General features: G+C 35.3%; 1 protein-coding gene across 1 annotated transcript in view; it reads left to right on the top strand.

The window, feature by feature from the left end:
- Nucleotides 1–27,692, top strand: part of Plap (phospholipase A2 activator protein) — a 121,014-nt gene that overhangs the window by 78,784 nt on the left and 14,538 nt on the right. Inside the window, exons 6-9 of the mRNA XM_090373709.1 lie at nucleotides 2,062–2,219; nucleotides 8,646–8,865; nucleotides 22,159–22,272; nucleotides 25,081–25,335. Of these exons, the coding sequence (XP_090229835.1) occupies nucleotides 2,062–2,219; nucleotides 8,646–8,865; nucleotides 22,159–22,272; nucleotides 25,081–25,335 (747 nt within the window). The remainder of the gene's footprint in view (nucleotides 1–2,061; nucleotides 2,220–8,645; nucleotides 8,866–22,158; nucleotides 22,273–25,080; nucleotides 25,336–27,692) is intronic.

Genomic DNA, 27,692 nt, shown 5'->3' with positions numbered 1-27,692 from the left:
AATACAAATTTGAAAACTGCACACTTCAGTGAATGGTTTGATTAGAATCAAATCAGTCAATCTGCCAGTAACAGGAGTGTTCACTGTGTGAAATGAAATGAAGTACATAAATCAACAGTTTTTTCATTCCAGATGATGCATTAATTTCATGAAGCCAAAGAGTGTGTTACCAATTGGAAGAAAGTGCATTGCAGTAAAGAGAGCACATTATCAACAACTGAACACAACATATGTCGATCAACATGTGCATATAATTAGTTTTAAATAATGAATTTTTCCTAATTGTGCAATAATTAATAGACATTGCTGGAATTTTCTGCAGAGAATTCAACAAATACATTTTCAAAAACAGCTATTAGGAGTTTCAGCTGTGTGGATGGAGTAGACGAATCACGAATTGCTTAAATATTGGTGGGGTTGAATCGACCCCGCACAACTGATTCAAGATTAATTGAGCTTGAGTAAGAAAATAAGGTGGATGTAATAATACAGTTATCTGAATATCTGTCAGATATTTCTTCACTGTGACAACCTGTTGAGTTAGTGCATTAAGTAAGAAACCAGCCCAAAATTCTTTTTTTAATATTCTTGTTAGTTGAAAATTCTCTTCACTTTCATTGGATGCAGACACTAAAAATCATAAGATTTAATATTTTATTAGCACTTCTGCCTTCAGTGATGAATTTTTAGTGCATGTAATGTAATTTTCATTTACACCAGGGGTTCTTAAAGTGGGTTATAACCCCCAGAGGGGTCACAAAAAAGATTCTGGCAGTCGCAGCAAACATTGATAAACATGGTTAAATTAAATTTATTATAGAACTATTGAAATTATTATACACCAGCCATTCTTAAAATATGGGCGATGACTCCGCAGAAAAGTATCTGTGGTCACTAATAACTTCAGCTTATGAAAAGGGGTTGCGGATAAAAAAAAGTTTCAGAACCTGTGTTTTACACTACAGAAGACCTACAATAAGACTGCATCCTTTAATTTGTCTTGCCAAAACTTCATCTCTTGTGATGATTCTTTTTGGGAATATGGGATTTGCAATTGTAAACCCCACATTCCTGAAAAAAATCTCTCCTATTGGTGGTGCAAGTTGTTTGATACAGTATATTCATAAATATTTATGTTCAAATCTCTCTCTCACACAAACACACACACACTATCATCATCATTGGCACCTCCTTAGCCAGGTGGGCAGGAGCAGCAGTGCGTAGCACACGCTTCTTGACTAGACCGGAGTTCGAGCCTGTGCCCCGCCAAATACGGAGGATGCGAAAGGTCAGGGAATGACCACAGCATATCCCCGGAGCAATATGGCCTTAGTTGCTAATGCTCCTAAAACCCAAATAACAAACAAACACATCATCATCATGGGTCACCTGTATCTTGTAACAGATATTAAAAGACAGCCAAAATGCTCATTTACTAAGTTGCATTCATTATTTAATGTTTTATGTTGTACACATACTCTGCACTTAGCTCATCTACTTGTCATCATGTGCTGATCATTTAGAGGGCGCCTCCGTAGCCAGGTGGGAAGGAGCAGCAGTGCGTAGCACACGCTTCTTGATTAGACCGGGGTTCGACCCCATCACCACCAAATAGGGAGGATGCGGAAAGGTCAGCGAATGACCACCGCATATCCCGGAGCAATATGGCCTTAGTTGCTAATGCTCCAAATAAACAACCAACAACAGCTGATCATTTAGCTGATCAGTTAGCACCTTCTTTAATGTTTTTCTGTTTCTGGGAACTACTAACATCTTGAGTCTGCTACTCCAACTCGCACATCAAATATACTACACTAAACACTGCATAATGACTGAATGCATAAACAGTGAACCATAAATTATTGCATCCGACAACTACTAAATAATGGAACTAGATGAGATCACAAACAGGCATTCTTCTTTTACATACATACATAATCAATAATAAATTTGTTATTGGGACTTTTTCAACTTATCTTGTTTATTTCTTGTGCATAAGTATGTATACACAGCCCATTCTGTTTCAAATGCAAACTGATTAAATGCAACATTTTTATGCAGGCAAACGTGATGGACAAAATAAACTTATAAGAGATGGAGACCATGTTTCAGTTCATCAGTGGAGTGTAGCAGACAAACGATGGATCAAGATTGGAGATGTAGTTGGTGCCAGTGGCAGCACTCAAGAAACTTCAGGGAAAACGCTTCATGAAGGAGAGGTATGATTAAGGTTTTGCTTTTAATTGAAATACAGTCTAACTTGGCTATAACGAGCACGGAAACAACGAGATCACGGCTGTAATGACAAAAAGCCATAATGATTTTAATTTACACGTGTTCCCATACAATCGCTCACTGTTATAACGAGCGTACTACATGGATATACCATATACAAATTTTGGTAACTGTGCAAACATTCTTAATTGCCCGGGTAGTTGAAAAACCCAATTCTTGAAATAGACAAAAATGAAAAGGGCAACATAGCTTTTATGACCACCTGCATCGGATTAGCAGCCAGTTTATGACCTTGTCCTTTCGGGGATGGGGGGCTATACAGTAGTGCATTGGCATTCCGCTTGTCGCATTACTATTTTCAGATTGTCTTGTATTCACTGAACCATAAATTTATTTCGGGACTTCTGAGAACTTTGTATGCAGATCACTTTACTGTCATTTTAAAGTAAAATCAGTTAGAAATGAACCCTTCCTTCGGAAACATGTCTACTAACAAAAGAGAGTCTCTCTTGATTTGCGAAAAAGTCGAAATTATTTGTGAGTTAGAACATGGTGCAAAAAATGTTGAAGTGTGTAAATAGTTTTCTTTGTCCTCTTCAACAGTATTGACATTGTGGAAGAATAAACATGTTTACATATCAGCACTGGAAAAGAACATAACTGGGAAGAAAAAAAATTTTAAAAAGTGCAAGGTTACAAACGGTGATGAAGCATTACTTCAATGGTTCACTACACAAAGAAGTGCTGGATTTTCAATAGACGGTCCAATCTTGAAGGCTCAAGCAGGAAAATTTGCTAAACAATTTGGACGTGACGATTTTGTACGTAACAGCGGTTGGCTGGCTCGTATTTAAAAACCTACATAACATCGTTTATGCAAAAATTAGCGGAGAATCTTGATCTGCAGATCCAATAATGGCAAATGAATGGACTTTTTTGTAATTTGACACCTGACAATGCTTTTAAATTCAAAGGGGGAAAATGCGTTGGTGGAAAAAAATCAAAGGCTTGCTTGACGGTGCTCATATGTGCAAATATGACAGGAACTGATTGGGGGGGGGAAGTGGTGGGCGGAGTCACTACTTGTCAATCACTGCCATATCGCTGGCAGTCGGTACACAGTCTGGAAGGGTTACCCTTAACTGAATCTTGACCGGGGAACTTGAGAAATATCAAAGTGAAATCTTTAAAACAAACATCAATTTTAAGATTCATAAATAAAGAGACTAATTGAAATCATGTTTATTATTAGTATTGTTTTTAATTATGGAGAAATAAGTTGTGTTTAATATTAAGTGTATTGTAGTTTATACAAACATTAATACAAATATGTAGGTATATACTTATATTATTTGTTTCTGTCAAATATTTTTTTTTGTTTTTTGAATCTACAGCCAGGCCTCGCATAACGCATGTTTCAGTTACTGCTATTTGAAAAAATTATACAACTTTTCATTTTACGCTATGCAAATTTCCAGTTAACGCGATCTTTTTCTTTTTTTTTTATGCGATAGTTGAAAAAGATTTGAATCGTTCGTTAAGCTTACCGTGTGTCAGACGGGCAGTAAACAAACATTTGCCTGCTGCCTGCCTCGGTGTGTTCCATCAACCGTCGGAAGAAGTGTTTACTTGTTTGTCTCCCGCTAATAAAGTCAATGCAGACTTGCATTTAAAAATTCAAATTTTTAAATGAGCCAGATTATTATTATTACTAGCCACACAGTGCAAGCAAGCCTGAGGCTTATGCTGCACCAGCTAAAAAAATTTCCGAGTTACCCTGAGAGAGAGAGAGAGAGAGAGAGAGAGAGAGAGAGAGAGAGAGTCAGAAGTAGAAGGAAATCGCCAAGAAAGAGAAGAATGATGATATCCAGCTCAGGACCCTGGGTGTGCCAAGCCCATACTCACCAGATGTGAACCCTGGAGTTTATGAAAATGTTTATGAAAAAGGAGATAATGGTAAAAGAACTAGATGAAATCTTTCGTATCACAGAGAACCTCGAACAAAAGGTTTGAGGTTCACTGCAATATTTATTTCGCTAGGGCCCAGAGAAGATTGTTGTCAGCTATCGGAAATCGATTGATGAAAAAAGAAAGTCAACACTGTTCAAATATTTCTGCAACAGTCATTTCTTCACTGTGTATTTTATGTCAGAGGTTCACAGTGCCCTTAGTGTCTCAGTAATTTTTTCACGGTGCACCCAGACCAAAAGAAATACCTAACAGTTCCGTTTAGTAGTTAGGTCCAAACAACTTAATAAGAAATGTTGAAACTGTGAACTACCTCAAGCTAGTAGTTCGCGTGGTGTCCGACAGATGTCGAGTATCGCTGTTTCCCTCGAAAATTTAAAATATTCCGTGGCGCACAGTTTGGGAACTGCTGTTTTATGCAATAAACATTTAATTCCATAATTATTTTCATTATATTTTACGTTGTATACAGTTAAAAAGTTATTTAAAAGGTATTTTTAAAATTCTTTATAGACATTCCAGAAGGTCAAGGACCAATTATAATTCTTCCTATTGATTATTATATTCGATTAACACGTTTCCGTTTTGCGCAATGCACTCGCAGAATGAATTAATTGCATTAATCGAGGCCAGCCTGTATCTTTTTATCATATTATTGAAAATTTAAAAAAAAAATAGGAGGCAGATTTAACTCATCACTGATATAGTGAGTAATGGTTATAATGAGGAAATTTTGTTGGTCCCTTGTTGCTCATTATAATCAAGTTTGACTGTATATTTATTTTCAATCTGTCCATTGAAACTCATTGGCTTGTTGTCTTTCTAGTATTCATCAGCAGCATGACCTGTTATACATGGTGAGAAAAAAGTAGCTTTGCCTGTTACAGTATGTAAATCACTTATAATCGTAAAAATGTGTAATTAATCTGTGGATATATTTCTTTTTTGTCAGTTTTAGTACCTCTCACCTTTAGTAGCTCCAGCAACACAAAACAAAATGGTAGTATTACCTTAAACAGTCAATGATGGAGACACCCCCCCCCCCACCTTGGATGTTTACCCTCAGTGATTAATGCACATTTCACATATTTTGGGAAGTAAATGCAATGTAAGGATTCCCCAAGTATGTAAAAACCATTTATGACAGTTGAAAGTCATATGTTTTATACTGTGAGTAACACAAAAATTTATCACCTATTCTTTTTCTTAGAAAGCAGTGACACTGAAATTTTATACCTTGGTGAATACGAATTTCTTGACCTTGTCAATTGAAGATAAAAATCCATATGGAAGTTGATTTTTCAGCAAGACAATATATCTCTGTACTGGCACATGGGCATGCAAGACTGTGAACAATCAGTTCATGCGTTACTGAATTGGTTAAGGTGATTACCATCCAATTACTAAGATCCTCATTCATCATACTTGACTCCAGTGGAATTCTTTTTATTGTTATTTGTCAAAAAAGTATCTCATCCATCCTTTACCAAGAAATATGAATATATCAAAGAACAAGATTACTGAAGCAATGACAGATGCTTATATCTAATGTGTTATATTGTATGTGAGAGGCAGTTGATAATTGGTGGGATGTTGAAGCCACTAACACTAGGAATACTCGTTATCTATATACTAAAGTTATGTAATTGATTATATATTATGACATTTAATTTTTACATATGAATTGTAAAGGTATACAAGCAGCACTGTAAATAATATTATAATATTACACAGGTTAACTTATTTTTGTATTTAACTAAGTATTTAAAAATTTAGCTTAATATTCATGGAGCCTTTATTGGTAATTTTGGTTGCAAATAAAAAATCTCTTGTAGAACTTTAGTTTACTAAACAATAACACACACACACTCTGTAACTAGTGCCCTTCTGAATTTCTAGTTAGATATTTTAAATTTCATTTAAAAGAGAAGATGGATTCACCTAGAAAAGTTTCTCATAACATGCAAATTATGTGACTGATAGCAGAATTTCCAGAGGTGATTCTCCTGCGTGTTACATCTTTTTTGCTTGAACTTGTCATATGCATGCTAAGCTTTTATCCGATGACAGTTATTTCTTTTTTGAAAGATGTTGGGAGTTTGACAAACTGAATTCAAAACTTGACATACTGTTAGGCATGATTGAGTCTTTGGGGAGACAAGTTGATCCCCTGGAGTAAATTCAGCCTGGGGGCTTGACAGAGATCTGAGTGTCTGATGCTGTGTTAGGCAATCTACTTTTGAATCCACCCCAGGAATGAATCAACTAGTACAGAATGCTTTAGTTCTGCAGAAGGTAGCCTTAATTGAGGACTTAATAGGGAGATAGGGAACATATTCTGTAAGAAAGACAAATGGTGTAGAACTGCAGTACATCTACAGAGTTCAAAAATTGATGATGTGACAGTTTATCAGCTAGTAATGGTACTAGTGGGTGCATTGTAATATGTTGGGGCTAATAATTTAAAGGCTTAAAGGAACTGATGAATTGTTTATGAAATATAAAGTCATGTTAAAAAAAAAAAAAGTGTCACAAGATAGGATAAAATGATCTTGCCATGCCCAGGCATGACAGGAAGGATTTTATGGATTAATTCTAGTCTTGAGGGGAACTCTGCAAGGCATGTAGGGAAATATTTCTCAGAATGGCTAGCCTTAGCTAGCCATTCTGAGAAATAAATTCTGACTATCAACTAAGGTTGATAGACAGATGGTATATATAAAGATGGTATTCTTTATATATACCATCTGTCTATCAGATGGTATTCACTTAAACAAAGGAGGTGCGGGGATTTTTGCTGATGCCATTGAGAAAGCATTAAAGATCCAGGGAAACTCTCTCACTGGTATGGAACCAACTTATACTTGCAACCCTCTCTAAAAGATTTTATGTGTATAACCTTTAATTATCCTGAACACTGAAAGGTAAACTGTAATGGAAGCAAAATCTGCCAGAAATCTTAAGACCAGGTGGGAAAAACTTTTAAGTAAGTATAAGGGATATATCAAGGTTGTCAAAAGCAATAAAGTAAAAAATTTAATTTGTACATACAGTAATTCCGGGAGTATTTTAAATACATTAAATGAATTTGAGCTTTTGATCAAGTTGACTAATGTAGTTGAGCTTACTGAAACATGGTTCTAGAGAGTTAAAGATGGAGAATTTCATTTTGGTGAATGCTATATGTTCAGGAAGGATAGAGGGTGGGAGAGTGATGCTTCTGATCAAAAGCTGCCTAAAGGTAGAATATTCCTAGAGTCAGATCAAGGTAATGCATGTGTTTAATCAGTGTGGCTTGAAATGACTTGTAAGGGGAAGATGACAAAAAAGGAGGTGGGGTATGTTACAGGTTAAATGAGTGGGTGTATATTACAGGTTAAATGAGTGGGTGTATGACACAATCTCCTTAGGGATTGGATGGGCTAGCAAGTGTGATTATCTCATTATGGGTGACCATCCTGACACTTAGATGTGAAAATTGAAGAAAAAGGGTATATATACTTTATTCTTCTAATATCTGATGATCTACATGAGATTTTGCTTGAACAAAAACAGTTCAGTGCTTCTGATATTTGGAGAAGGTTGTTCTTCTAATAATAGTTGGAGCATTCTAATCTGGCAGTCTGTTTTTTCTAGAACTATATTATTGAGAGCTTGTCTTCCTTCTAGAAACACATTGTATGTACCTTTTCATACAATGTGTTTCCATTAATTTTTTTTTTACACTGTCCAAAACTTTGTAAACTAGTTTTGGCAGTCCTGATGACTTGATATAAGGAACTGTAAAGAAAAGGAGTATAGAATATTTATTATACTGTATATATTGCTTAATGTAGAAAGTAATAAATGATTGGTATTCTGTTGTCTACATGTATCAGAGAATCTGAATAAAGGGGGAAAATCACTGGGTTTAATGGTGTCTGTCTGTCTCTGTCTGTGCGTGTGTGATTGTTTTGTAAAATTTAATCTGTGACAACACACATGTGCATGTTCACATATTTTGTGCATTCGTAGACCAGATCTTTCATTAAACTAGACTGTACATGTATTTGCTACATTTTTATTGCTGTATGAGGTTTGTTTTTGGATAGAGAAATTATTGTATTTCTAAAGTAATAATTACTCTATCCAAAGATTTGCATATTTGAAAGTTATATATATGAAGTGTGGATTAGTTAAATAAGGTTTGCTTATTATCATTTGTTAATGTTTAACAGTGTTTTCATTAGAAATTGTTACATATCCTGTTACAGATGTAGGATACATAACAATTATCCTGTGTCTCTGGCATACTGTTAGTGAAGGTCCAAACTTAAATGTGGATACTTATTACAGTTGTTCAAGTGAATTATATTTTAGTTAAGTATCTTATTTATGTACAATATAACTGAAGTTCTGGATTTTATGAGCCTTAATACATAAATTTTATATCTTTGTTTTAGGAATATGACTACGTTTTCACAGTAGATATTGAAGATGGCAAGCCATTAAAGTTACCTTACAATGTTTCAGAAGATCCATGGATGGCTGCACAAAAGTTCATTTATAAACATAACCTCAGCCAACTGTTCCTGGACCAGATAGCCAATTTCATTATCACCAATAGTAAAAATACAGTTCCAAAGCAGACTCCTGTTGTAGCAGCAGTTGATCCTTTTACAGGTAATGTTTAAGAGAAGAAAAAAGAAAAACAGATTATTTCATAATAAGAGCATTAGTATTATGTGTATATAATAATTAAATGTGTATTTGTGCTAAATAATGCACTTTGAGGCATGCTAGCATTTATGATATATATTATATGTTACTGGCAATGTGATAAATCGGAAAGTATACATAATTACCGGCTATTATGTATAATTCCCAATAATATTGGAGAATATGCTTAATTTATCAAACATACCGGATATTATGAATAATCTCCAATGCTTACTGGTAATATTGATTAATTGAAATTAGATGCCAACAGAATACCAAAAAAAAATCAAAGTTTAATGTTTTTTATTATTGCAAGATAAACTATGATTACATTTTGAATTGCACAGTTTGTTACTATTTCTACAACTACATTTATTACTGTTGCATTTTCCTTTACGATTACATATTTTGTAACCTTGACCACCAAATATGGAAAACGTCTTAACACACTCCCGCAAAGATAATTCTGAGTCTGGAACTTCCGCGACACCACTTATAAATTTTTCATGGTATATAGAAAACTCATTTCTGGTATAAACGTTGGCCAATTTCCCTTTCTTTGTACCCAATTTATATAGTCCACTATTGTCAATATCCATAATAACTGCCAAGCAATTTCTTGGGTTGCTTCCGGCTCTGTCAACATCAGGAATTCTTATACGTACCGTATCACCTACTTTTCCAGTAGGAAACTTTTTGTTAGACACATTTATAATTTTTTTAGCTTGTATTTTAAGATTTTCTTTTACTATTTTACGTTTTCTATATATTTGTGCTTTCCTATTCGCAACAATATTATCCAAGTCCTTGTTATTCTCCTCATCGTTCTCCATATTCTCCTCAACGTTCTCCATATTCTCTTCAACGTTCTCCATTATATTGTCATTTTCAATTTCAATACTCTTTATGCTAGTGTCTCCTGCAATCTCTCCAGAATCATAAATATTTGATTCCTTCTCTATCATATGATCATTTTTAAATTGCTTCATTATGCTTTCTAGTTCTTCCTCTTCTTTTAAATTAACAACAACTTCTTTGGGAAGCCATGAGGTTTTGAGGCCAATTTTAATGGGAGAACCAAACATAGCTTCATAAGGACTGCATTTAATTCCTTGGTGATATGCTCTATTTTTCATTAATTGAACAAATCGTAATCCTTCAATCCAGTTGCGTGTTTCATTAGTTTCTAGCCATGTACTCAATATATTCTCTATGTCCTGGTTTGCACATTCAACAGAACCTTGACTTTGGCTGTAACGAGGTTTACCCTGTACGATTTTGAGTTCTTCCCAAGAAGAACAAAATTCTTCAATAACTTTATTTGCGATTTCGCGACCGTTATCGCTTTGAAGGATAGAAGGAGCTCCAAAAATAGTAAATATATCCAATAAAACATAAGCAACTTCTTCAGCACGTTTGCTTTTTCAGGGACGCAATTGTACAAATTTTGTTAGGTGGTCTTGATATACAAGAATAAATTTGTATCCCTTGTCTTGCTGACTTTGCATATCAATCAGGTCTACCTGACACCTACTGTTCATTTTGTTAAACACCATTGGCTTAACCACCAAGCCATTTTTAGGAACTTTACTTTTCTTCTGACAAAGCTCACATAAGTTTAAATTTACCATTACAAACTCAGCGGTTATATTTTTATACTTTTTTGAATTTTGTTCATCATCCAATTTCTTCCCCCATGGCCAATAGCTATATGAATATTATGTATTGTATCAAAAATTTCCTCAGTGCAGACATAATATTTTATGCTTTGGTTATTTTCTTGAACAGGGTAAATCAATTTATTACAATCACCTACTTTAATTATATCATAGCGCTTAAGTCTTTGGTAATCTCCTGGAGTTTTCCCTGTGGTTTTCAATTTTAGTGCAAAAATGTCATTTATCAGCTGTATATATTTTTCTTTCGTTATAAAACCTTTGTTACCGCATTTTGTTTCTATTACTTTCGTTAAATTTGCGGTAAAACTTTCTTTCATTCTTTCAATGGTATCCATAACCGTTACACTTTGGCAAACTACAAAAATTTTCATTACATGTTAATTTCTAATTGTTTTTCAAAGAAAACTTACCTATGGACATAAACTAAATACGTTTAACTTTATCTATAAGTATAACATTTTATTAAACGGTAAGAATGCAGACTCAGTGGTCGTTCTAGTTCAGCCCAACAATGCTGCACTAACTAAATGCTGATGTGTTGTTGTATGTTGCACTAAACGGTAGAAATGTAGACACAGTGGTCGTTCTCGTTCAGCCCAGCAGCGCTGCACTAACTAAATAGCGGTATATTATAGGTTTTAGAAGCAGCTAGTCGGCTCGACAGTGCTCAGAAGCACTTCCCTTTAAAGTAATTTCATTCATATGATTTCTCTGTCCTATTTATCAAATACACCAGCGAGCACTGGAGAATATGTAAAATGACCGGTATATTTAATAAATTGCTATATATTTATTAAATTCTCCAATATTATTGGCGATTATACATATTAACCGGTAATTGTTCATAGTCACCGAATTAATCAAATTTACCGTAACATATATATATTATATAATTAATAATAATGATAAGTTGTAGTGAAAAATGGGAATATCTAATAAAAAAAAAATCTAACAAAAAAAAAAAAAAAAACAGCAACCATAATTAAATATAGACAAATATATTAGATAAGTGTATGAGTAAGGGTGCTGACCTATCAGGTGTAGTTGCTATGGAGAAAATTATTAAAAAGTGCCTGAAAAATAAAATCAGTTTACAAAAAATTAAATAAAATAAATGAAAATATACAAATATACTTAATGCTATAGATCCTAAGATTTTAACTACATCATCAAGGGCCAGCAGCCAAAACCAAAGGAAATACAGCAAAAAGCAAGGCCTCTGTTTCTGTTATGATATATATGTAGCAGACATATATATCATAGCCAACTTGACAGAGACTAAAAAGAAAAGGAATAAAAAAACCAAACAAATATAATTCCAAAATAAATTATTAAATATTAAATAATTAAAGCTTGAATTTTAATATAAAGATGAAAGGATATAGTCAGAATATGACAGCTTGCTGTCAAGCCTGGCAGCAAACGGTGAAATGGGCTGATGGAAGAACAAGGCTGTATCGGAGACCAAAGAAGTTAGCCGATAGTTTCCAGCAAATTTATAATCGTTAAAGTAATCCCATTTATGGGGGGAGGGAAGAAGGTAAATAGGTCAAAGTAAACCTTACCAGCGTGATGGGGAAGTCGGCAATTAAACAAATGAAGCAAATGGACCAGCAGGGGGAGAAAACAATAACTAACAAAGTAGCGTAGAAAAGACATTAAACTTTGTTGTAGAAGAAAAAAGGAGCGATAGGAGAATATTGCTTTCAGCCAGCTTAATCGCACACGAGATATAAGATGCAGTGTTTAAGAACAGCAAAAGTAATTGGAAGAAGGGGAATATAGCAGTGCTCGGGCAGCCCAGGGTTGCATAACCCATACCAATAGTAGGTCCCTGGACATATGCTTTGTATGTTTAAGTCAATAATGGTATTGTTTTTACAAATATAAGACTAAACAATGTCAGAAAGGAAAATAAAGATGACAAAACAGCTAATGAAATATAATACTCCCATGGTTAGCCAATCTGTGGGCACAAGCTTTCCACACCATGAGACAATAAAGAGGCTAGGTGATATTGACTACACAATATGCACATGTCTGAATGTAAAAAGATATAAACCAGCAATTATGTTGTTAATATCAATATGGCTGTCAATAAGTTTTTTATATTTCACGATATACAGTGCTTTCCTAAAATGATGGTAAAGGAAGGTGGAAGGGAAACTGTTACCAAGTAGTTTGTTATGGAGTAATTTGATTTTATCTAAAAAGAGTTTATTATTTTGCCCAGATAGCTCAGATGGTAGAGCATTAGGATTTTAACATATGGTGGCAATTCTGATGCATTGATGAATTCTGATGCAAAAAAATGCACTTTTTTTGAAATATTGGAGTGCCAATGGGTGAAGCTGACTACATTAAAATTAAAAGCATCTCTTTTATTATACAGTCCATTCTGCTTATTTTGGACACATTGGGACTAGTGCATTTTGGCCCGATTAAGCGGCTGCCCCAATTATCCGAAGTTTCACATAAATAGTTAAAAATTCAATGTACCCCCCCTTTACAATTGATTCACTGTACAATCAAATCACATTACGACGAACTCACCATAGTAAAGTACTGTTCGCTATACGATGTGTAGTAAGCGGCGGTCATTGTGATCACGTTTGTGAATTGAATTCTAATTAGTGAAAATAGGAGGAATATTATACACAGGCTATAAAAACAAAGATATATTAAGCACAAATTTACTCTTTATTACCTTACCAATTAAAAAATGAAATGATACATGAAAATCGGAAGAATATATGTGATAATTGGAATAATTAATACGTACTGTAATATATACATACTAACTAGGTGACATTTCTGTTCACTGACATTTGTGGGTGGGGGTTAAAAATTTAAAACAGTAAAAAGATAAGCAATCAATAACAAAGAACACGGCACACACAAATTGAAAGTAACACGATACGTGCAAGTGAGAACGGAGTAACGAGTTACAAAGCTTTAAAAATAGGAATGAAGAGAAGATCTGAAAATTAATTTTTTTATATGATTGAAGATTTCATTGAAGTGTAAACACATTCCACCATAATAACCCACAGAATTCCAGCTGTCGGATTATCGCAAATTCAGTAAGATCGAATTTACTGTCCGTTTATGATAGATTTCACTAACAGAAAAGCCCAATAAACAGGTGACTGTTTATTGGGCTTTATGGTTGTGACCTCCAGAATTTCGACCGAACCACATGGTACCGTCGGAGACAATCGTAGGGTAATCTCCAGTGCTGTGGTCTCCTGCCCCAATTAAACGGCATGCTGTCCCAATTAAGCGAGGTAAACCCTGGCTGTTTTCTCCATTAGTTTCTGTTTTTTAAAATTTGCCCCAAATAAATGGCTGCCCCAATTAACCGGTGGCCCAAATAACCGGAATCCACTGTATATGCTAATTGCAGTAAGTGGGCTGTTGATATTAATGTCCAAGTCTAAGTAATTGGCTGAATAGTCATTGTTATTAGTTTTCTCTAGGGTAAGTTCTGGAGGATAAATGCCAGCAAAGTCCTGTAGAAATGTAGGGTAGTTGATCACTAAAAAGTCATCTATATATATCTGTAAATCTTTGTCTGAGGGTAGGGAAGTCTCAGACCAGTATAGGCCAGCTATGACAAAGCTAGTGGGGGTTACCCTTTGGTTTGCAAGTACAGGTAACCCCGTATAACATGGTACTTCTACAACGCAGTTTGAGAATTCTGGGAAATCTCACATAACACATTATTTTTGAGCTTTTGTGCTGGGAAAACCCTGCTATTATGTTAGATGTAATTTTCAACGTTTACATTCCTTTTTGTGAATCCCTTCTGTTGACTCGCTGGTCATTATCACCTTCATGATATTTTTCTAAAGCACATTTCTGTAGGTCACTACCATAAAACAATAAAAACAATTTGCAGTTTTGGTTTATTGGTGTTTTCTGTTAGTGTAATCAATTATAAACAGGTAGTAAACTGATCTTGCATTTGCTATAGTGCCCGATAGCTGGAATTTTGTGGGATTTCACGTTATTATGGTGAAATGTGTTTCCCCCTCCATGAAATATTTAATCATATAAAAAACATAAATAAATTTTCAGAAACTCATTACTCCATATCTCACTTGTGTGTATCGTGTTTGTTGCAACTTGTGCGTGCCGTGTTCTCTGTTATTAATTGCTTATCATTTTCACTGTTTTAAATTTTGCAACAAAAAAAAAGGTCAGTGAACAGAAATATCAATTAATATGTACATATTAATACAGTATGTATTAATACAGTACATATTACATAAGTGTAAATTTATTTTTATTTTGCTAACTGGAAAATATTCTTCCAATTTTCACGTATCGTTTAAAGCGGAGCTCCATTGTATTTTGTTGGGAGATCCCTAGGTTAGATTCTGTGCTATTGAACTTATGCTTGTTTGGGGCCTTAAAAAAATTCTGACTTCGAAGCGTGCAGTTCGTGAATTTTAAGGAGAGCAGAAGGTATACAAAATCTAGATGCTGCAGAAGAAATTGTGCTTAGCAGCGATCAAGAGAAAGAAAATTAAATGAACATACATTATCCTAACATATAAGTATCACAGTTTGTAATGTAAGGTAAGATGTTTGTTCAGTTATCACTATTTAAGTTACTACTACTATAAAAATTAAGTTTCTAATAGTTATAAAAAAAAAAAAAAAAAAAAAGTGTGTTTTTGTTAGTTTTTGAAATGTAACCCTCCTTTTTGTACTGGTTCTTAGTCCCTTATAACACGGTTTCGCATTACACAAGATTTTGTAGGAACCAAACAACCGTGTTATGCGAGGGTTACCTGTATACAGTTTTGCCGTCAAATATGTAATTATTGGAAATGCAGAGATTTACGAGATTGCTCCAATGCACGGAATTACAATTTATAATAGTTCTTGTAAAATTCATTCAAGACTGATTTTAAGTTGGTTAGATCTATGCTAGTAAATAGACTATTAAAGTCAAATGTTTGAACGTGAGTGATATTGCCATTATTTAGATAATTTATAATGCGTGTATTATTAATAATTATTCTGCTGTCAGGTATGATGTCCATAATAGGTTTAAGTAACAGTTCTAAAGTTTTGCCTGGCTTGTGAGCATAACTGTATTTTCAAGAAGCGATGATTCTGAAACCTGTGAGGTTTTTGTGGAACTTAGGTATGAAGTAAATATAAGGAAATTTGTAATTATCAATGCTAATTTTTAATTTTTTGCTGAAAGCAATTAATTTCTTAGTGATTATAGTACTGTTATTGGTAATGAACTTGTGGGCACTGGAATTTAGTTCTGCATTTAATATTTGGAAATAAAAGGCTTTACAGACAATGGCATAGTTGCAAGAGGCAGTATGTGGACTGTTGATATTAAGTCCAAGTCTAAGTAATTAGCTGAATAGTCATTGTTATTAGTTTTCTCCATAGTAAGTTCTGGAGGATAAATGTCAGCAAAGTTCCGTAGAAATGTAGGGTAGTTGATTACTAACAAGTCATCTATATATCTGTAAATCTTTGTCTGAGGGTAGGGAAGTCTTAGACTGGTGTAGGTTAGCTAGCTACCCATAGGGGTACCTTTGGTTTGCAAGTATACAGTTTTTCCATCAAATATGTAATTTTGCCCAGATAACTCAGATGGTAGAGCATTAGGCTTTTAACCTAAGAGTCCAGAGTTCATGTCCCTGTTCGGGCGAATAACACTCCTTCTTTGGTCCTTGAGGTTGTCACAGACATTCTCTCAGATATGCCAGACAAGCTGTACTTGCTACCTGCGAGTTTAAAACGCAGATGGAATTGATATTCGGGTGACATTTAAGTCAAGTGGACCCAATTTCGGTGAAGTCCGGTCAGTCTGTGACAGCCAGATCCTCTGCTTGCACCTTCACGATGGTGGGACTGTTAGTAATCTTGAGTATAACCCCCATGCACAAGCGCACTGTGGGTGACCACCCAGGTGTGAACCAACATAAGCAGGGGTCGAGGTGGCATTCCTCCATGTGGTCCACACCACATGGAGGAATGCTAGTCAGTACACCGGACCAAACCTATTGGTAACTCTTTAGGAGGCTTCTGGATCAGCTAGTTTATAATCTTGCTACCTCTACTCTGCCAGATAGTGACTGGAGGGGATCCGAGTAGTGTGTGTGTGTGTGGGCGAGGGACATTGTCTAGGCCACGTTATGTCAAGGATCTGGGTATATTCTTTCCATGTGTATGCCATATCCAAAAATTTCATTACTTCATATAGTTCATATAGCATGTCCCACCCACTTTTTCTTACTATTGAATACACCATGAATTGTCAAACTAATATCTGCGAAAAGATCTAAACCTCCCAAACACTTCCTAGTTCATTTCACAAATATACGTGGTCCCAATACTAATCTCAACGATGTCCATTTCCTCTTGCAGTCTGCCAAATCCCATGTACTTTTTCTGACAGAATTTCAGTTATTGGTTGATTCAACTACTGGTCAACTCAGTTGCCCAAATTATTCGCTGTATGATTCCTTTCTCCTCAAAGGTGGTACTTATGCATATGTCCATTCAGATATTCCCTTTTAACGACTTGGTAATTTGGAATCTCCTCTTTTTGATCTTCTCTGGTTTAAAATCTCTCTACCTCATTGTGTTAAAATTCATTTGTTGTCTACTGTTCTCCCAACTCCACTAATCACTTGGAGCTCTTTAACTTCCTCTATTTGCTACTTGACTTTCCCCAATCCAACTTTCCTAACAGTGAAGCAATTTTCCTTGGTGATTTTAATGTTCACAACTCCAGCTGGTCTAGATGCTGAGGCTTTTGCAATTACTAATGACCTTCCACAGATTGTTCATTTACTTACAAGAATACCGGACAATCCTAACCATTCAGCCAACACGCTTGATCTTTTTCTCATAAACAACCCTTCTAAGTACACAGCGAAGCGAGTGGTCCTTTAGGCACCTCAGATCACAACTTGGTGATTGTCTCTTCTTCAATGGAGCCTCTGACTCATGGCTATTCCCAACCTCATGTTGTTTGCCATTACAAGAATGCAAAATGTGATGACCTGCGAGATTTCTTTTCCTTGTTTGGATTACTGTTTCAAAACTTCTGATGTCAACGTTTGCTCAGATCGTGTCAGTGAAATTATTCTTGTAGGAATAGAATCCTTTATCCCACACTCCACTTTAAAATCTCGTCCTTAATCTAAACCTTGGTTTTCCAATAAATGTTCTAAGGCTGTTCAAGAGAAGAATATTGTATATTGCAATTGCCTTGTTTCCAATTCTTCAGTTTCATTTTCTGCCTACTCCAAAGCTTGCAAAAATTGTAAGGCAGTTATTAATCAGTCCAAACTAGATTTTGAACAGGCTAAGAGTAGAAAACTTGCTTCTTGCCCTAATGGTAGCCGAGCATTCTGGCCTCTTGCCAAAGCTATTGGCCGCAACTTTAGCCTATCTCTGCTCCTACCTCTGTCAAAACCAGATGGTTCTGTTGTCACTTCAGTCAAGGATAAAGCTGACCTTCTAGCATCCCATTTTTATTCCAACTCATGTATTAATGATCTTGGTAAAACACCTCCCAACATTCCCACCACGCTCCATTCAATGCCTCCTGTGGTCTTCTGTCAAAAGGATGTCAGAAGGATTTTGACGAATCTTGATGCTCAGAAAACGCCAGGTCATGACAGTATTTCTCCTCTTGTTCTCAAAACCTGTGCTCCTGAACTTACTCCTGTTCTTTGTCACCTTTTTTCACTTTCTTATTCCAGAGGTGTTTATCCTTCTGCTTGGAAATTTGCTCATATCCAGCCAGTTTCTAAAAAAGGGTGACAAATCCCTCCCATCCAATTATCGTCCCATTGCAATTACTTCTACTCTTTCTAAAGTAATGGAGAAATCATTTAACCGTCAACTCTTAAACTACCTAGAAACCTTCCTTCCTTCTGATCAACAATCACAGTATGGATTCCGTCAGTGTCGATCCACTGGTGATATTCTGGCTTGTGTTACCCATTTATGGACAAATCCAATGGAAAAGTTTGGTGAAACACAAGCAGTTGCTCTTGACATCTCAAAGACTTTCGATCGTGTTTGGCATAAAGGTCTTCTAAACAAGTTTCCATCTTATGGTTTGCCAACTGTTTTTTGTAATTGATTATCCAGTTTTCTCTCTGATCACTCACTGAGAGTGATAGTAGAAGGCTCTCTGTCTTCTGACTTCTCCACTAATGCTGGTGGTTCCCAAAGTTCAGTTCTTTCCCCCACTCTTTTCCTCTTGTATATTAATGACCTTCTTCCATTAACTGGAAATCCTATCCATAGTTTTGCCAATGATAGCACATTGCATTCCACTTTCCATTTTGAGAAACCTTGTCCTGCTCAATCAGCTTCAACTTCTCGAATATCCACTACCAATTCCTTAAATGCTGATCTCCAGTGGGGCAAAGACAACTTAGTTGATTTCAATCCTTCTAAAACTCAAAAAAGTATTTCGCAAAAAGGATTCTTCTGCTCCTATGCTTATCTTTGGTGACACTCCGATTTCTAGGCAAAATGATATATCTCTTTTGGGGATTACCCTGACTTCTAATCTCTCTTGGCACAAGCACATTAGAAATACAGTAATACCCCGAAGTTACGCGATAGGTGGGTCCGACGAAAATCGCGTAAGTCGAATTCGCGTAAGTCGGGGTACAACTTTGCATATAAATACGTATAAATTTTGCTTAATTGGGACCAGGGACTAACAAAAACACTAGTTTAGAAGAAAAATATTAATAAAATTGCAGTTCTTTATACAGTTTAATACAAAATATGTATTAAAAAAACAAATGACTTACGTTAAAAAGTTATTTCGATGTCGATGGCTTCATAAAAATCTAACAAATTCGTCTGACGCGCCTTCTTTTTTTCACGCAGAATTTCTTCGTAGCAAGCTAATAATTTTTTTATTCCTTGCTTTGTAGCTATAACGCGTTCTTCGTTGGAGTCTATGTTTTCTAAAATTTTTAAGCCCTTTACAATTGAGCCCTTTTCAATTTTCAACCTGTCAAGTTTGCAATTGTCATGTGCTTTTCGCCATTGCTTCATTTAGGTCTGTAGCACGTGCAATATCACATGGTCTTTCATTTCGCTCAAAGCGTTTCACAATTTCATATTTTTTCTCTATCGACAGAGGCGGACTGGCCATAAGCCTTACCAGGGAAACCCCGGTGGGCCAGTGTGACTTTGGCCATAAACCATAGTATGAGGCCACTATAAATTTTCCCGGGTAAGAATTTTTGACCCAGTCCGCCTCTGTTTATCGATAATTGCTTTTCTTTTTCTCTCTGAATCTGCAGTGTCTTCACCAGGACGCTTCCTTTTCACACCTTTTAATTAAGTATTTTATTCATTTTTAGGGAATAAAGCGCAATTACAAAACGAGGAGGCACGCTTGATACACATAAACAAAGCTGCGCACGTGTGCAGCAACTGAATAAACAACACCATAAAGGCAGAGATACACTATTAACACCACACATTTCTAGGGGTTACTCCCATAAAACAATAAAAATCCAGTTGCGTTTCTGCTAGTGAAATCTGTTATAAACTGGTAGTAAACTCGATCTAATTGCATTTGCGATTATACCGATAGCTGGAATTGTGTTGGTTTTTACGTTATTATGGTGAAATGTGTTTCCCCTTCACTGATATAAAAAAACATAAAAGCAGCAAAGTTGAATTTTGTTCAACTTTTGCTCTCATTCTACGCCGTTGCACCGTATATCGATAACATATGAAAAACGACCTTGAAGATAGTGGGCGGCAGCGTTGCCAAACGAAAAAATCAAGAACCGCGTAACTCCGAGTTCGCGTAAGTCGGGGTAGCGTAAGTCGGGGTATTACTGTACAGTCGATTCCGGTTAATTGGGACACATCGGGAATAGTGCATTTTGGCCCGATTTTAGCCCGTGACCACCAAATACGGAGGATGTGGAAAGGTCAGTGAATGACCACCGCATATCCCCGGAGCAATATGGCCTTAGTTGCTAATGCTCCTAAAAACCAAGTAACAAACAAACAAACAAGCATTCATTTAATTTTCTTCCTCTTCATTGCTGCTAAGCACAATCTCTTCTGCAGCATCTAGATATCATGTACTTTCTGCTCTCTTTAAAAGTCACGACCTGCATGCTTCGAAGTCACAATTTTTTATGGTCTCAAACAAGCACAAGTTCAATAGCACAGAACTCGGGGATCTCCCAACAAAATACAGTGAACCCCTGCTTTAAAGATATAAAGTACAAATTTAACTTTATTACCTTACTAATTAACAAAGTTAAATGATACATGAAAATCGGAAGAATATTTTCCAGTTAGCAAAAGAAAAAATTTATGCTTACGTACATAGCTTAATTAATACATACTATAATATGTACATACTAACTAATTGATATTTCTGTTCACTGACTTTTTTTTTTTTTTTTTTTTTTTTGTAAAATTTAAAACTAAAAGTGATATAACAAAGAACACGGCATGCACAAGTTGCAACAAACACGATACACACAAGTGAGATATGGAGTAATGAGTTTCTGAAAATTTGTTTTTTATATGATTGAATATTTCATGGAAGGGAAAACACATTTCACCATAATAACGTAAAATCCCACAGAATTCCAGCTATCAGTACTGTAGCAAATGCAATAAGATCAGAGTTTTCTACCCGTTTATAATTGATTACACTAACAGAAAAGACCAGTAAACCAGAAACTGCAAATTGTTTTTATTTTCAAAAAATAAATTATTGTTTTATGGTAGTGATCTACAGAAATGTGCTTTAGAAAAATATCACGAAGGCGATAACGACTAGCAAGTCAAGAGCAGGGATTCTTGAAAAGGAATGGAAACATCGAAAATTACATCTAACATAATAGCGGGGTTTTCCCAGCACAAAAGCTCAAAAATACTGTTATGCAAGATTTCTCACAATTCTCAAACCGTGTTATATAAGTACTGTGTTGTGCAAGAATTGCCACAATTTACCAATCGTGTTGGAGCAAAACTGTGTTGTAAAAGTACAGTGTTATATGAGGGTTGCCTGTATGATTCCTCCCAATAAGTTATTCCATATTTTTCAGTCCTTGAACACACTTGTACAGACATAATTCTTGGTGCATAATAGTGTTAGACACCAATGCACCAATAAAAAAACATAATCCTAACAGACATAATACACACAGAGTAATATAACCTTAGCTGCTATATAAACAGCAGCAACATCAGTATATTATAATATACTGATGTAAATTGTATGTATTGTATCATCAGTTCCCATATTTTGCTTTATGAAAAATCGAGCAGTCCACTTTCAAGACCAACTGACTTGAGCACTGCATGGGAGAGCAGGAGTGAAATTAGTGAAAGCTTAAGTGAAATTAGTATAATATTGAGGTAACTCAATGCCACTCTGGGATTGAATATTTATTTATTTATATATTTTTTTACGAACGTTGGTTTCTAAGTGTAATGTAGCAAAAGAACATATCCTGCTTTATTAATAAGTTATAGAGTTTAAAGCTTATTGATTTTGCCCATCTTCTAATGCTATTTTTAGGTGGCTCTCGATATGTTCCAACAGGTGCTTCTTCAACATCTCCTAGCACCGAACACAGTGGAGGACAAGCTAATTCCCAGCTCTCACATCAGTCACCTGTCCAAGAGACTGGAGGTAACTTGATGTTAAAAGTAATGTTATAAAATTTCAATGTGATAAAATCAGCAATACAAATAAAAGCTGCACCTTTCTCCCAGCAAGTACAATTCTTCACTTGGTTTCAAAATGCAAATTCTTTAAAATGAGTAACATTGCCATTATAAGTTTGCTTCACTTACCTTTTATTGGATATTTGTTACTTCAAGTTTTTTATTTCCTAATTTATAAAAGGTTTTATCCACTGCTTAATGTGTTCCATTTATTTTTCTTAAAATTCTTATTTCTGAAGATGCAAATTGTTCTAATTTTTGGTCAACTTCTTATTTCAGCTCTTAGCTCCATAGCTAAGAGCCTTTAGCACATTTTAATTGCCTAAAAAACTGTTTTGTTAAAAACACACACTTGTTTAAAAAACTGATTTTGAATTTCAGCTATTTCTTTTTCTTTGAATCATTTTGATTCATTCGCTTCCTACACTTTTTACTTTACTTATTCTGTTGCTTATTTCCATGTATAGCTTGCTATCTTCATTAGAGACAATTCATAGATATAAAAATTACTGACTTCTTCCTTTCTCTCTCTCTCTCTCTCTCTCTCTCTCTCTCTCTCTCTCTCTCTCTCTCTCTCTCTCTCTCAGGTTGGCCTTGGTGCATTATAGCCTTAGTTGCTAATGCGCCAATAAAAACTAAACAAACTCTCTCTCTCAGGTCTGCATTCTAAATTTTTTTTCCTCTCCAGACTTTCATAACTTTTGTTTTTGTGTAATTAATTTTAATGCCAAATTCTTTACAGCCTTTATATAATTAATTCAGAGATTCCTGAAGACCTTGCAAGACAATGGTACCCCAGAAATTTGGGGGGGGAGAGTCTTATGCATTCTGGAAACACACACAGGATGGATGGACCATATATTAATTTACCAAGAAATAATTTGTATAATTTAAATCTTGATTTCTTTATCTTGTTTAAATCTTTATCTCTTCTCAATAAACTGGCATGTAGACTGCACTGTGCATGTGTCTAATGTTCAATTATATATAAGGGTCAGGTAAATGTAATATTTTGTGAAATGTTTTTCTAACACTTAAGTGAAATTTTTGTGAAAATCTAGTTGGGTCTATGTTAATAGCTTTTACTAGAGTAAACACATAACAATACAGTTATATAAAATATAATTGTACTTTCACATGTTGACAACATATTACAATGCTCTTGTTGGTGGGGGGGGGGTTAGCCTTGCTTATTTTTGAAGAGAAAATAAAATTAACATTAAATGTTTTATTCAAGTATGTTTTAATAATCTATTGTAGAATATATTTATATCCTACTGAATTTAGGGTAAAAAATTGTAAAAATTACAGGTTGTGAAATAAATTCTTAAACAATTATATTTAAAATGAGCCTAATGAGATTTCTGACATTGGATGTTCTAGTTTGTAAATCTTAAGATAACCCAAAGGTAACATGCATAACATTGCACATTATAATTGCTCATTAGTAACCCAGGAACAGTATTTATTTTTTTCAATAGTTCATAAATTAGAATGCTATCTCACAAATGTGTACTACTAAATGCTGTGATCATTTGTTTTGAGAAAGTCTTAGTATTGATATTGGCCATGTGGTGCAAGGAAGCGTCAGACTTTTGCTGAACCAACCAAAATAACAATATTACATACCTATCCAGCTCACCTTTGGATTGCCCCATGCTGTACATTTTTACTACCCACGGTGTTAACTTATTGCAGTAATTAACAACTCACTGGCTAAAAGAAAACTTTTTACAATCCCATCTAAACCTCTTCCTTGTAATTTTAATTTATGGTCTCTTCTGTAATCATTTACAACAGTGAAATTTTCATCTTCATTCATTTTTCTATGCCCTCTGAATATTATAGTCCTCAGTCAGCCCTCCCTAAGGTGCTTAGTCAACAAGTATACATCTCACATATTCAGTCTTTTTTTGTGTGGATGCCCTTTTGTTGAATACATCAGACACATTGCCTTGCCTGTCTTTGGTCCCTTTCAAGAAACTTATTTTTTATTTTTTTTTAGTGTGGTCTCCATACTTGAAGACAGTCTGAATGGGTAGACAACCTTGAAATAGGCAGCCCAGCATAAAATTGAAGTAGATTTCCCTTAGCAAATGCATCTTTAGAAGAATCATTATTTTGTGATTCAATAACCTTCACTTGCATCTGTGCTGGGATCTCATTCAACATAAGTGTTAGTAGCAAAAGGATTTTGAAGTGTGGATTTAATTTTATGTAGTGTGAAAGCTAATTTATTTTAGAGCTGCTGAATAATAGCATTAAATTTGATTCATAGTAGCCATTCAGCTGGTTTGTTGAAAGATTCCATAGCAGTTTTGCAAGAAGAAGAGTGGTGCAAATTTTGTTCATTAATGTGTGTGTGCACAGCAATTTCAGTTTCACTTTAAAGGCTTCAACACCTTGTCACATTATGACTTTTAGTTGCCATTGCACCATAAAGCCTCCACTAAAAACAACCACTTTGACATCAGAATACACGTTATATGGTAATTTATCTTTTCTTGAAGTAACCTCTTAAGATAACTTGTACGCTTGTACTATGGAAGTCAGTCATTAGGTATATTCCTTGCCCATCTTATTTTTCTAATTTATCACTTTAAGTTTCGTTAAGTAATATAAGCATCATATAAGCATGTTTGTGATACTATTTTGCTCATACCTCCTGGTGTTGTTTTAGTACAACTTTTCATCTTATTTGTTTATTTTATTTATTCTTTATTTTTTTATTATTATTTTATTTTTATTTGAAATACATGCTTATATTTAATAGATTCATCTCCTAGTGGAGCAGCAGGTGATAATAGCAAAGGAGCTATATATTTTCCTCAGACTACCTACCTAAGGTTTGATTCTGCAAACACAGAGGGTATTACAAATAAATTGCATCAATTGAATAAGGAGGTTCCTGTAAATCAACAAATCACAGATAATAAGATGAGAGATGTTTTGCTTCTAGTCAATTCCGTATCTGAGGTTACAGATGAACAATTGTCCTCTCTGGAAAGCATTATCCATTGGCCAAAAGGTAAATATCACTACTCCAGTTTTCATATTTATATTGCTTTAGACAGTTATAGAAATTCTGTCATACATTAACCCTTTGCAGTCCAGTATTATTTTTGCTCTCTTCCCCATATCATCCAGCTATAAAATTAAGAAAAAAATATGACCACATCAAAATGTAATGTAATGTACAAATATTATTTTTGGTTTTGCATGAACTAATACATAAAATCACATGGTAAAACATTTTATAAACTCTTTAGATATTAAATGTTAATTATTTATGATTTTAGTGTTCATGTAACTTTGCAGATCCTGGTTTTTCAGGATCATGTCTTACAGCAACAAACTGTTTCTTTTGTCTTACTTCTAACACTTCTGTTACTACATACTGCACAGAATATTCTTATTTCAGATATCTCCTACTAGCTGAACAAGTGACTTCTTTCAAAAGTACTTAGGCCCATCGACGTGGGCACCTGTACGTGGTGAGGGAACCTCCCAGTGATGCTGCTGGTTTTCCAAATTAGCATCACTGGGATCTAATGCCCATACCTTGGTTCCAGGGTTACGTCGTTGGAATCCGGCGTGTGCAGCCGTGCACCGCGACCCGTGGAATTCGGAAAGGAGGATCCTGGTGGTTGAGGGACCCAGCCTTAATACACCACTTTGGCCCCTGCTTCGACAAGACGGGTGGTCCCGGACCGGCCCGACTGGGATCAATCGGCGGGTGGTTCTTACTGCTAGAGTCAACTGCATTCCAATAAGTCTCCCTCCCTTTGGTCCTAGGACGGGATCAAGGCTTACTGGAAATGTGGGTATGGTGCCTCTAAGCTAACTTGGAGTCCCATTCGTGTATGCAGTACCTGCTAGTTCACGAGTGGGCGTCCCTTTGTAGGGCTCCGTGGTGGGTGAGGTACTTAGGGCATCTGAAATTTTTATCTTACTCATATGAGTAATTTAAATTCTACTTCTTCTGGGGCCCTAACAAGGCCCCTACCTAACCGAGACGATAACACTGACAACACTTCTGTCAAAAGAGCCAGAACTGAGGATAAAACACCATCTGTAACACCACTTTTCCTCATTCTCCATTCGACCGGAGAGCAGTCAATTGGGAAGATGCCACCCTTCTTTATCCAGAAAGGATTAGAAGGGTTGGCAGGATCACCCAAATCTGTAAAACGACTGCGTTCTGGCGACCTTTTAGTCGAAGCTAAACAGGCGTATTTTAGTCGAAGCTAAATAGGGTATTCCCCCTATTGATGTGGCTAAAGCCACATCAATAGGGGGAATACCTGTCATCATAATCCCCCACAAAACTTTGAACTCTTCACGAGATGTCATTTCAGAGTGGGACCTTCATGTTTCTGAAGAAGAGATCTCCTCTGAATTGAAAGAACAAGGAGTGACGGCTGTCAAAAGAATATCAACGAGAAAGGATGGGAATCTCGTCCCTACCCGAGTTCTCATCCTAACATTTAATAAAACCCAACAACCAACCAACCAACCAACCATCAAAAGTACTTAGGACAAAGGCTCTTTTTAAATGGATCTCCAACCTTCATCAAGATGGAACTATTCACAATTGAGACTTCTAAAGACCAGAAAAACAATTTCCACCATCATCTCATCGAAAAATTGCTTTGCAGTGTTGAGGTACTGTGAAGCAGTTTTGAATGAGATGAAGCATGATCCTTGAGGGGTCAAGCCTGATTTTTATAAATTCAGTAGTTGGCTTTCCAAAATATGGCATAATAGTTGACATGTAACTTGTTCGTAGTCAGCTAAAATGAATACATGAAGATCCATTTTATGGGTTATAACGTTTGAATGAAATTCTACCCCTTAAACCTGTACTAGTTTCATCTAATGCAATAATTTTTCCTAGAACAAAATATTCACAAAACTTTTCATTTGGATCACTACCAAAAATATTTTTTACTTTAGTTTCCCTACTTTGAATTCCTTTTGTTTTCTGTTTTGTTGGTGAGCAGAATGCACACTCCCTGCTAAATACATTCTCGTAAAGTGGAATTTTCCTGTCCATTCTTCAGACAAATATTCTGTTATATTAGGTTTTTTTTTTTTTTTTTCATTTAGATTCTGAATCAGAAAGGCTGTTCATAATGGTCGTATCATGTCTAAATACAACACTTCTAACACAGAATAAAGATACTCTATGCCTTCTAAAATGAGAAAAAAAAAAAAAAAAAAAGACTATTAAATATAAACATTAGTCTAGTTTTTCACATTATTTATATGAAGTATAAATAGAGGGCAGCACAAACCATTGTGGCCACCGCAACATCAGATTGTAAAAGGTTAATTATCAATTACAGTCAGTTCTACTATAACATGGTACATGTGTTCCTAAAA

Source organism: Mastigoproctus giganteus, chromosome 5, assembly GCF_048544385.1.
Source record: "Mastigoproctus giganteus isolate SK-2022 chromosome 5, ASM4854438v1, whole genome shotgun sequence".
In the NCBI taxonomy this organism is placed as follows: Eukaryota; Metazoa; Arthropoda; class Arachnida; order Uropygi; family Thelyphonidae; genus Mastigoproctus; species Mastigoproctus giganteus.
This window is presented reverse-complemented; position numbering and strand designations above follow the sequence as displayed.